The sequence below is a fragment of the Bidens hawaiensis genome, unplaced genomic scaffold, assembly GCF_021521415.1.
Source record: "Bidens hawaiensis isolate Kalapana, Puna unplaced genomic scaffold, B.hawaiensis_p1.1 tig00050908_1, whole genome shotgun sequence".
Taxonomy (NCBI): domain Eukaryota; kingdom Viridiplantae; phylum Streptophyta; class Magnoliopsida; order Asterales; family Asteraceae; genus Bidens; species Bidens hawaiensis.
The window spans coordinates 5,382-17,584 of NW_027499138.1; the positions used below are offsets into that span (position 1 = coordinate 5,382).

General features: G+C 32.5%; 1 protein-coding gene across 1 annotated transcript; it reads right to left on the reverse strand.

Annotated features, from left to right (window-relative positions):
- Window positions 1-3,465: 3,465 nt before the first annotated feature.
- LOC143598835 (DNA topoisomerase 3-alpha-like) lies at window positions 3,466-11,892 on the reverse strand. Its single transcript, XM_077076948.1, has 23 exons — window positions 11,577-11,892; window positions 9,991-10,169; window positions 9,840-9,912; window positions 9,209-9,331; window positions 8,993-9,114; window positions 8,808-8,880; window positions 8,601-8,717; window positions 8,377-8,460; window positions 7,674-7,853; window positions 7,457-7,585; window positions 7,279-7,353; window positions 6,904-6,993; window positions 6,697-6,798; window positions 6,578-6,612; window positions 6,361-6,490; window positions 6,131-6,283; window positions 6,004-6,042; window positions 5,832-5,910; window positions 5,655-5,726; window positions 4,768-4,855; window positions 4,474-4,652; window positions 3,944-4,064; window positions 3,466-3,759 (listed from the first exon to the last, which is right to left on the reverse strand). The coding sequence occupies exons 1-23, from the start codon at window positions 11,856-11,858 to the stop codon at window positions 3,546-3,548; spliced, it is 2,739 nt and encodes a 912-aa protein (XP_076933063.1). The 5' UTR covers window positions 11,859-11,892; the 3' UTR covers window positions 3,466-3,545.
- Window positions 11,893-12,203: the final 311 nt, after the last annotated feature.

The window sequence follows — 12,203 nt, forward strand, 5'->3', positions numbered from 1 at the left end:
ACTTATAAAAAATAAATAAAAGTGAATTGTAAACAAAACTTGTGACAAGTGAGGCAAAATTGCTTTAGAAAAAAAACAACTTTAGACCGACAACAATTCTCTTTTGCTTTTAAAAGGAAAAAATAATAATCTAGTGTAGACACCAGACTATTATCCCCATCAACAATCTCACAATCTCAATCTCACATTATAAAATTAATTTCTCTCTCTTCAATCTACAAAATTTAACCCACTCCAATCTTTTATTCTCATTAACAACACAATCTCATCCTTTTTTTTATTAAATAAATTCAATTTATAATTAGTTTTGATCAACTATATAAATATAATTAAGTAATTATATTTTTTTTAAATATAAAAAAACTTTAAATATATATATTAATCAAACACATTTTATAAAATAGATAAAAATAAGTTACAATAGTAGCATGTGAAAGTTTGAAAATTGATGATTTATTGTAGGAATATGAAATCAGATAGAGATGGAAGGTGTGAGTGAATATGAAAGTTCTTATAATATTTATAGGGTTAAAATACGAATTTAGATATTTATTTTATTTTTGTGAACAGATAATGTTTGATTTTTTAGATTACAAATCCTATCCAAAAAATCTGACTAACCAATAGAAAACTATTGGTTCAAATAAGATAATTCAATAATGGTTAAAACTAAAATTTTATATAAAAAAATACGATTTTTTAAACAAACTCCATTTTTAACGAAATTTATACCGGAATGCTCACAAAAAAAAACTAAGTAAGACTGTGTTTTTAGATTTTTTTTAAAAAGTCAAATATAATAAGTTATAAAACAAAAACCAAAATATATATATAAATAATTGTTATGAATTAAAAAGGAAAAATCAAAATAAAAAGTAACAAATGGAAATGTGACATGTGTGAATGAGACAAACAAATTGGGTTTGCAATCTGGTTTGCCATTCTAATCGAGATTGCCCCCTTTACTCCTTTTTTCTTTTCTTTTTATTCTCAAAATCTCAAGATTGCAATCTTAAGAATGCCAATGGTTGTAGTCTAAGTAAATCCTCTACACTATTACCCGACTTACTTGCACCAACTAATTACTAGTGGTAGAGCCACATTTTTTAGTAATGAATATATTTCTTTTATAAAATGTTTAAAAACTTTAAAAATTGCTAACATTATAAATGGGTTAATAATAACTCATATATAGATTATAAAAAAAAGGGTCCAAATTATTCATAGAAGTGCCTAGTAAACCTAACACAATTAACATTCTTAAACATAATACCTAAGTGAAAATTAAATAAAAGAACAAAAGCAACATCCGTCGCCTCAACGAACGATAAAATATGTTTCTATCGACCAAACGGCCATCGCCTCATCGCCTTCGTAGTTCGCCTCAAGGCTTCAACCATCGCCTTACCTGGCTCGAATTCAACCAGACGACAACAACAACGGTCGATCGACTCTTTCTTTGATGCTTCAAGCCTTCAATTGATCCAGACCTCACGACGAATCTTTCTTTGATTTTGCGTAATCAGATAGATGGATGACGACTATATATACGATGCTTGCATTTGTTATATGAAAATAAGTTCTTTTCTGAAATCGCGATTGAAGATGTTATAAATCGTTTTCAAAACATAAAAATGTGTAAGGAACAATTATAATATGTAATATCTTTTTTTTTTATTAAATATGACTTTCGGCACGACCCATTTTGGCCCGAAAACCTTGATGCCTAAAAAAAATCGAGCACCGAAAAATTCCGAACCTATAGAAAAAATTTCCTGGCTCAATCTTTATAATTACCAATGGACATTTCTCTTGCCAAAGCCTAAACTTACAGACGCCTTTTCCCCGGTCAAATTTTTAGTTTCTTTGGCCAAATTTTGTTTGCGGACGGAATGGGGTAACCCGTCTACAACAAGATGACAGTAGATTTTATATTTTTAAAGTATATATATATTTTTTAATATGCTTGTTCTGAATTTTAACATTTCCTTAGGGTTCAATCTTTTCATGATGAATTGAGATTGTGACACCAACCATTAGGTTTTGGTTCAAATTCTTTGATCTAGTATACGGAAACATGTTAATGTTATATTATCATACAACTTGCTTATTGTTTGATTGTACTTCTGCTCATAACGTAAACATTTTTTATTCAGTTACAACCGCAGGTCCAGCAAGAGCGGCATTGAATACGTCAAGGGAAAATCGAAACAAGTTTGTTCTTGTGATCACTTGTGTTCGCATGCCGGACATGGATGGATTCAAGCTCCTCGAACTCGTGGGCCTTGAAATGAACTTACTCGTGATTAGTTAGTTTTAATACATCCTTAATTGAGTATGGTTCGATGCCTAATTAATATAGATTTTATTGATTTTTCTTTAAAAAAACAAGTGTTGATGTTACAATTTTTAGTTGGGTTGGCAAAAAAAGTCATTTTTAATGGAAAATTTTTTTCAAATGTAACTTTTCTGTTACATAATGAATGTATAACTACTAAAATGTGACTTTAAATAAAATTTAACTTTAAAAAAAAGGTAGTTTTGAAAAAACACAAGGAATGTACCATACCATGAATGCGCATCTGTTTATTCGCATTTTAAGTTATGTATTTTTTCGGTTGTTTCACAAATCGAATATGGGAATTTTAATGAGACTCGGTCCTTGTCCGCACAACATGTGTGGCTAACGATTTCTTGGAACAATATAATTATGTTATGTAAAATTTACCTCAAGAAGCTCATAAATTTTGTAAGGAGCAAAGTATTCGATCCCATCCATGAGCCAATGGTTCGATGAAATCAGTAACGAAACGGAAGGTTAACAAAATCCTTGGTCAACAACACTTTTGACTTATTGTTACACATTCCAATCCATTAATGCATGGTTATATAATAATGTACATGTTTTGAGTTTCGTTTATTTATATTGAACAGGATATTAATGTTGTGCAATGGATTCCTGATTTAAACAATGTGTATGCTCAAGATTCAGTGACGGTAGGAGTATCGGGCACCTTGATCGGCAACGCTGATGTGGAACGAAACTAATCTCAAACTTTCATCCTGGCCTCACAAGAAGGCGGTGGCTTTTACGTGCATAATGATGTTCTTCAGCTTGTAGATATCAGAACGACGCTGCCTCTTAATGACGTGGCAGACCTTCTAACTGTACAAGAAGTTAATGATACAGGTACTTTGAATAAGTTGGTTAATCAAGAGCTCATCATACCATGTTGATTGTTCATACTTGGTAGCGTGTTGGAGTCTCGGCTACCCAATTTCTTAGTTAATGTTTATGTAATACTAATAAAACAACAAACTCTAATATGTTATGTTATTCGGACTTAAACCAGAAAACTATAACTACCCGACTTATGTTGAAACATTGAAGTAACTAGCATATATCTCACTAAAATAATTCACACAGATACAGAAAGAAATGTTTTTACTCACCAAACATGGTTACTTTACATGCTAAATGGTACGATATGAAGAACGAAAGACAAGTTTCTAGTGATAAATTACAACATATAGTTGAAACCAAATCAGTTTCGCATACCACGATTTGGACACACATTTGCAAAATGCGACGGATCGCCACAAATAAAGCAACTTCTGCCAGAAACAGGATCACCTGTGGCTGATACAAACCTCACATCACTGCCACCTTGGCCACCACCACGACCACCCCTTCTGCCCGTGGTTGTTGCAGAGCTGCCACCGCCACCTTGTGTGGTGGGGACACTATCCTCCCAGCAACTTCATAAAATGCAAACACGGTTTGTTATTACAACATGAAAAGTTTGATAGAGGTGTCAACATTGACCCGTTGTACTTTTTTTCAAACAGGTTTAACGGGTCAAAACATAAAACTTGGATTTATGAGAAGATTTAGATTATTATTGTCATCTCTACCTTTTAAATAATAAATCTAAATACTTACACAAAGAACTTGCAACCCTGTGACTGACAAGAGTAGAACTTTCTTCCGCGGTTGCTATCTGTGTTGGCGGTTTTCAAAACGCAGGGTGTACCACAAGTAGGGCAAGGAATCGGTGAATCACCTGCATTAACAGATAATAGGTTTAAAGACCCCCAAATATTATACTGTGTATCCAACAAGACAATTATATCCACATTAGAGAGATAGGTCAAATTAACAAAAACACGTTTAAAAAGGTAAACAATTTGTTGTTTGCAACTTCAAGAACAATCTGTACACAAAAGTAATACACTTTTCCTGAATTTTTTTATAATATTAAATAAAATAAATTAGAAAATCTTACGCAGTAAAAGACACTTTGGGCGACTTCCAAACCATTCCCTTTATAAACTTTGATCGTTTTAATATAAAACTTAAACCGGATTGACAATTCCCAAGTAATAGGTCAAATAATGTGTTTGAGTTGTTGGTCAAATATCTTCTTAAAGTAAAAACCATATAAAAATAACAAAACATAAGCAATAAATTACCATTATTGGAGTTTGCTCTCTGTGATCGAGCACTACGGTTTTGAGAAGTCAGTGAATAGCAATCACTAGAAGAATGTCCTGTTTGACGACAAAAACTGCAGGTAGCCTGCTGCTGCGGCTGATGCTGATTATTATTATTTTGTGAAACGTTTCTAGAAGGTGCAGTGATCCCCCTTCCTCTTGCTAAATAGAATTAATATGTATAAATATAGTCAAACTATGAAAAAATAAGGTGTAAACTATAAAAAGAAGCAACTGCTTAAAGTCTTGAACAAATGTTAAAAAATCTACAACATGCCTGGTGTGTTTGAAGAACTGCGATGTCCAGAACCAGACATTTCCATAAGCTCTCTCATAATATCGTCACAGCCACCAACACAACCTAGATTAAGGGAAAAAAAGTTCAGTACAATTAATCTTTTGGTGTATAAAAAATATTTTAATTCACTAAAAACTGTTACAAGTTAGAAACTCCTAATACTCTCTTAGACCAATTTAACGAAAACAAAATGTCCAGAACCAGAAATTTCCTTAAGCTGTCTCATAACACTGACTAGTTACAACGACTAAACCACATGTACGAAAATGAAACACATATATAATAAATAATATAGATAGACTATTTAATAAGTTAAATATAGAGTTAAGTTCGGTTTTCGTCCCTGTAGTTTAGCTTTTTAATTTGCTCAGTCCAAAACAATTTAATAAACAAGGGTAATTTGGTCATTTCATGAATACTAACATAAAATTCTAACAGAGTTAGAGGGTGTTTGGAATTCCTTATTTTACCTCCTTATAACTTATTTAAGTCATAAGTTATAAGTTACAACTTACAAAGTTGTAACTTATGACTTATACAGTCACAAAACCTAACTTTCCCAAACACCTTATAACTTATAACCTATAAGTTATAAGCTATAAGGAGGTAAAATTAGGAATCCCAAACACCCCCTTAGTGACGAAAAGTGTTAAAAAAGAAACCATAGTGACTCAAAGGGTTGAATGTTTCTATTTTGGACTGACCTAGTTAAATTGGTCAAATCATGAGACGAAAACAGAACTTAACTCTAATTTTATTATTAAAATTAGCTAAAAATAAATACCAAGTAGCAAGGAATTAGGTAGCATTTAGCAATAAATCAAAAGATCTCCATGCTAAAGATAAATACAAAATAGATCACCTAAATGATGGACATTGAAGTCTGGTGGTATTTCCAGCCGGCGAAATGTGAATTGAATCTTGAAAACAGGTCCTGTGAATTGTGAAACAATATTAAATTATAACGTGCTTGATATATTTACACAGATGAAACAAAACATTACAGCATTAAGATTCTAAATAAACCCTATGCATCAACCTGGAGTGCACGTATTGCAAACATTGTTGGTAACAACAGCTTCTGATATCGATCCAGGAAGCCAGATGGCGTTTCTACACTGCAACAGTTTGTTAAGTTGATATTAAGACAAAATGAAACCATTTATGTGTCCCTCAAACAGAAAACTGCATTAAAAGAGCCAAACACTTGCCTGTGGAAAAGCTGAGCAGCCAATCATGAACTTCCCATCCTGTAAGAAAAGAAAATCATATTGTAGCTAGCACAACTAAAGTTCAATTATGAATGTACATGTGACAAAAACTGTAAAGAAAAATTACCGGTTTTTTTCTAAGAATCAAATCTGAGTCGTGGCAAACATCACATTTCCTCACAGGCTGTCCATGATTTTGTTGATCATCTCCACCCGTTCTATTTGTTCTGTCAAAGAATATTTCCAAGGCTTGAAATAGTTTGACTTTATTTACCCTCGCCTGCAAAGTATATATATTTGTTTAAGAAGCTTTTAACTCAAAACAAGTTTGTTAAAAATGTCAAGACGTCAACATACATCTAAGAAGCAAGCCTTCATCTGCTGCAAGCATGTTGCCAGCACATCATCTTTTCTCTTGCTGCCAACACTAACTGCCTTCATGTCTTCCTCCATCATACTACGAAGATATGGCTTCCAAAGTTCATATCTGAAATCATCAAACAAGATCAAAAGTTAAAGAATAATACATGTCACCAACATCAACCAAAAAATATGATAAAAAAAATCTTCTTACCCCATATCGTCATATCCCATAACTAATGCCTCGCCCTGTAATCAAACTCAAATTTATAGTCAAAATAAATAAAAGATATGATATATATCATTTCTTATATAAGAAAAAAAATAATGTACAAGATTTGTTGGCTTGAAATGTGACCCCTCTTTTATAGCATAAAACCTATCAGTCAGTTTCTTGATATGATCATGCATTGTAGCATCTGTCCCAATGCCTGCCTAAAAAAATAAAATAAATAGAGTTTCTGTTAAGTCTGTGACAATAATCTTTATTATATGATGATAAAAACAGTGAAGAAATAAACAAAAATTGTTGGTACTCACCTTGTCCATACAATCTAAAAGATCAGACTCACTTAAGAGGGGCGGTGGCCTTGTAATCCCTGATTCAAGAGTTAATGATGTTGGAGTGAACTGCATGATTGTCAAGCACGGTTAGCTATCAATGTCTTTCATTCAAATACTAATTTAATGATAGATGTAACTTTCCTACACCAATCCATTTAACAATATTCACACTTGTTCTAATGCATTTTGAGAAGAACAGTTATAGGAAAAACACTTTTATCACACAAATTGATGGAACCAATGAAAAATGAATGTCTAAATAATGAAATCGGATATTAAACAATTATGATAACCATAAACATGCAAATGAAAATGTTATGATATCATTTGGTCATTTGGTCCTACACAAACCTGCTGTCCAAACGTGTAGTTTGGGATTAGAGACCCACCCCATGTTTCGAATCGGTAGACTTCCAAATAATTTTTCTGTACAATATGTCAGCATTTCACCATTAAGAATTTTATTATATTACAATAAAAATAAAAAAGCAAAACTTAAGAAATTTCACATGAGCATAACAAAACTCACAGCAACTATTGTTCTGCCTAATGCTGAAAACATTTCACCCGCAATGTCAACTTCTACTGTAGTTTCAGCTCCAACAGCAGGTTGAGAAACACATGCTAAATAATGGCGAACAACTAGCTCATACAATTTCTGTAGAAAATATATGTTAAGTTATTATTGTTATTATCAAACATGTTCGCCTCTGATAAAGTATTGCAATATTATACTAAAAACTTACTTTATGATCCTCACTCCATCCAGATTCTCCAGGTGAAAATTTTGTAGGGTGAATGGGAGGATGTGCCTTGTCATCATGCCCACCGCTACTTGGATTCCTCCAGAGTCCCGATGAAGGATCCAAGAGTCGTTGAGCATGTGCGCCCCACACAGGATGCCCCTGTTGTTCTTGTACAAGTATCTAAAACCATCCAAAACACAATCACAGCCAAAAACAAAGATTAGATACCTTTGTGGATTTGCTAAATTAGAAAGCCATTATAGATTAACAAAAACACCAAAACGCTATCCATAATTATAATCAAATTGAATATAAAAAAAGTATCTGGATCATTAAAAGAGTATGAAATAAATGGCACCCTGTCAACTAGAATGTGGTAAACAAGAAAACTTATGTGAAATACTGGAACGATAACAATATCTTTACACAAAGAAAATGATAACTCAAAGTTTGTGAAAATAATAAGTTTGTCAAAGGTAACAACATGCAAGAGGGTGTATCTAGAGTTAATATCTTCTTGATGACACCAAGAACATGACTTTGATTTAATAAACAACACTGTTGTTTTGGTTACTATGTTTACTATTATAAAGTATAATCATGTGGTATTCATATCCTTCAAGTTGCTTATGACATAAATTATCAATATTAGATAAGTAAGACTGCAAATTGTAAAAGAAAAACTTAAAAGATGAATACCCACATGTAAGTCGGTCCTTGTTGAAAAGGAATCAGTTTCCGTACGAGGATAACTGATAAAACCAGATTGATACAAGTCTTCTGCAACCTACAAAAAGAAATTATGCAGTAAACAACATGAAAAGGGATTTATTTTAACAGAAAAAACTGAAGTACCATTTAAGTCTTATAATTCAAACGAAATATTTAGTATACTTGAAAACTACCTCGTATAAAGAAGAAACTAACCTTCATAGTTTGTTCAGAACTCATCCTAAAATAGCGTGATGCTCGTTTCTCAAGCTCAATAGTATTTAAAGGATGTGGAGGATATTTTAGCTTCTCCTGTTGTCTAACTTTTGTGACCTGAATTCAAACAAATATATAAAACTTGATTTTAGCTTTAGAAACTTAGAAACTCATATATTCAGAGGACATGCATATTTTACAACTTACAGTTGCAATGGGCTCTTTAAAACACATCTCATAAAATAAAACTGCACAGGTATAATCAAACAAATGTCCACGCCTGTAGAAAACGAAATGAATTAAATCACCAACACACATATCCAAAATAAATAATAATAATAATAATAATAACAACAACAACATGAAAAGACGACAAGTAGTAAAAACTTTACATCCAATTAAAGTTAGCAGTGCCTTCATCAGTTGTATGAGAACACTGAATCTTCCAGAACTCTTCAGGTTCGTGTGCTTGTATTTCCCAGTATCGTTCGACAACAAATCCAAGTGTAGGAAACTGCAACGCACAATAATCTCACAGAATTATAGATATTGTTATTTGAATTTCACTTTTGTAATACATTGAATTCCTTCTTAAAATGCCCGTATACCTGACAAGGACCATAACTTAAAACAAGGTTTCTACCGTCTGTAGAAAAATTAAAAACAAACGCGCCTTTCAGTAACATTGTTTGAAATCTCGTGAAGGAAGCCCCAATTCGGAGGTCAATTTCCTGCATATGGCTCCAAATTAGTCCAGTAACGTAACTAATTAGTATATATCTCGATTTCAGCCTATGTACTTATGAACGGGTTGAATCAGGTAATGCCTCTTACAAGTCAAAAAGGTAAATTAAAATAAAATGGCTTCAAAAGAAACAGAACATGTTCAAGAAACTAGATTATTACCAAAAAAAACTACAATTTTCCTATTGTTCGACACTAATTACTTTTCTAAAGTTGGAGCAAAACTGTTTTGCATGAACCCGTCCCAACTCGACCTGTTTCAACTTTCAACCCATACTCAAGTTACAAGCTTTAACCCAACCCGCTCATGTTGCCACATTTAGTAAGTAGTAACTACTATTATAGAAAACAGAAAGTAAGGTTTTCAAGAGAAATAAAATAGGCAGACAATATCTAAATATAATGTGTCTTAAAGTCCATAATTATCATGCAAACATATGTAAAAACAAAAAAAAAACATTGATTAGCCAATTAGAACGTCATGGGAGTACTCACTTGCCTAACATCCACAGCGTCAGAAAATAACTGATTAGGCCGTGCAAGTTGTTGGGCAGCTTGATGGATTTCCCTGCCAATAAAAATTAAAATTTGTAAAACGAATTAAATAATTGTGTAAGGATCAAAATATGACCACAATAGTCCATACCTATCAATTAAAGAAGAAAACCGAGCCCTCCAAATATTGAGGTGAGAATTGGCACCTGAGCAAACTTCTACAACTTCATACGCAATGTTTTCCCCTTCTCTATCGCAATCAAGCCACAAGACAAGCCACTGGCATTTTCTGGCTTCTTCTTGTAATGTCCTTCTAATGTCCAACTTGTCCTTGATTATCAAATTCACAGGAATATGAAGTATTTCAAAAACATTAAAACTGAATACAAAAACAAAAAGGAAAAAGAAAAACACTGAACATAACAAGTATAAAATGAACATTGACACCATTGTTAGAAACTTAGAATTCTTTAAGTTAAACTTAACATGACAGTAAGATTACATCCTAACCTCATACTGCATAGAAAAGTGTTAACAAAACTATTGTTTGTTGATAGAAGAACACTAAATTAAAAATGTTATTTTATTCAGTACAAGTCAGTGAGTCACTAAATCATATTGTTAAACAAACAAAGCCACATTTTAATATTTAGTGTCAATCAAAGTATCCTAGTGCAAAACTGATGTTTTAAAACCAATTTTATCCGAGCCTTTCCAGTTATTCTACCGGTTTTCTTCATGAACTTAAAATACATTAAAGAAAAAACAAAAACAAAAAACCTAATTTATTAAGCAGTTTATAGCACAGCTTCCATCCGAATAAAACCATAAAAACTGAATAAAAAACAAAAGAACAATGGACAGAACAAGCATAAAAATGAATAATTATTTCAGTTCAACTTAATTTGGTGCCACACCAATGTTATAATTGTTAAGTTAACCTTAGTGTGACAGCAGGATTACATCCTAACCTCATATTGCATAGAAAAGTGAACAAAAATATAGTTTGTTGATAGCACAATTCTAAATTAACAAATGCCATTTTATTCAATACAAGTCATGTTTATTTAAACAAAGCAAAGCCACGTTGTGATTTTAAATGCCAAGCCAAGTATCCTGGTGCATAACTGATGTTCTAACACAGATTTCACAGGAAGATATATATCATTTCAAAGACATTAACACAAATATAAAAACTAAAAAAAAAACACCGAACATAGCAGGTAGAAAAAAAACATTGACTTAAGGATGCATAATTAGTTCAGTTCCACCTTATTTGGTGCAACACCATCTTAGTATAATACTTATAGTCATACTGTTGTTAATATTCTTAAGTTAAACTTAGCATGACAGTAAGATTACATTCTAACCTCATATTGCAGAAAAAGGTGTAGAAAAACAAAACTATTGTTTGTTGATAGCATATTAGGCTATTAGCAGAACCATAAATTAAAAATGTCATTTTATTCAATACAAGTCTAAAGTTTTCAAACTTAAAAAAAAAAGCTGCATTTCGATTTTAATTGCCAAGCCATGCATCCTAATTCAATACTGACAAGTAAATAAGTATAATCCTTCATCTAAATTTTAATTATTTACCGATTTTCTACATAAACTTAAATTCCAAAAGTTACAGAATAACCATTTGACCCCAAAGTCAAACCACCATAAACACAAAAACAAAAACCCTAATTCATTAAACTGTTATTATGAACAAAATAACATAATTAAACAAACCTCGGGAACGTGTTTGCGAATCGGAGCTTCGAACAGATCAACGGGATCGCAAGAATGCCATTTCCTATACCGATCAACGAACTCGATCTCCATAAGGTGTCCGGTGACGGAAGAAAACATCATTTGGAAAGGCTGGCCCTGAATGATGTAATTGAACTCGAATATTTTGTTGTAGCGTGACCTGCCCTCTCGCATTCTTAAACCCTGGTTCCTCGATAATATTCCGGATACCGTCTTCGCAACCGATGGCTTCTCAGCTACATTCAGAACCCTAATCACCATTTCGTGGCCGGATAATTGATGTCCGAGTGACTGCAAATGCAAACCCTTGTGGGTTTTGGGGGTTTATTGTTTTAAACCAGTACCATTTTATTTTCCCGCCTTTATGTTCAAATAACCAGCATTCACAAAGGGGTAATATATTTTTTACTTTGATTGAAATTTAATTTTTACTTTTCCTAATACATAACTAATAGGACAAAGGAGTAAATGGTTTTTAAGTGTTCTGTTGTTTGAGATTGAGAAACTGAAATTATCCTTTCAAGTGGTATTCCAAGTAAGCAAAATGTAGACATTTGTGATGACTAGATCCGTCATCTGAGATGGCTGGATCCAAGGTCACTCCCT

Bases quoted from the DNA above. Each gene is read 5' to 3' on its own strand.
- LOC143598835 (XM_077076948.1), bottom strand. From the start codon at position 11,858: ATGGTGATTAGGGTTCTGAATGTAGCTGAGAAGCCATCGGTTGCGAAG. The intron at 7,354-7,456 runs GTGAGTTTTGTT...CATATTGTACAG, and splicing joins TAGGCAGAACAATAGTTGCT to AAAAATTATTTGGAAGTCTA. The intron at 4,653-4,767 runs GTTGTAGATTTT...CTATTTAGCAAG, and splicing joins TCTTCAAACACACCAGGCAT to AGGAAGGGGGATCACTGCAC.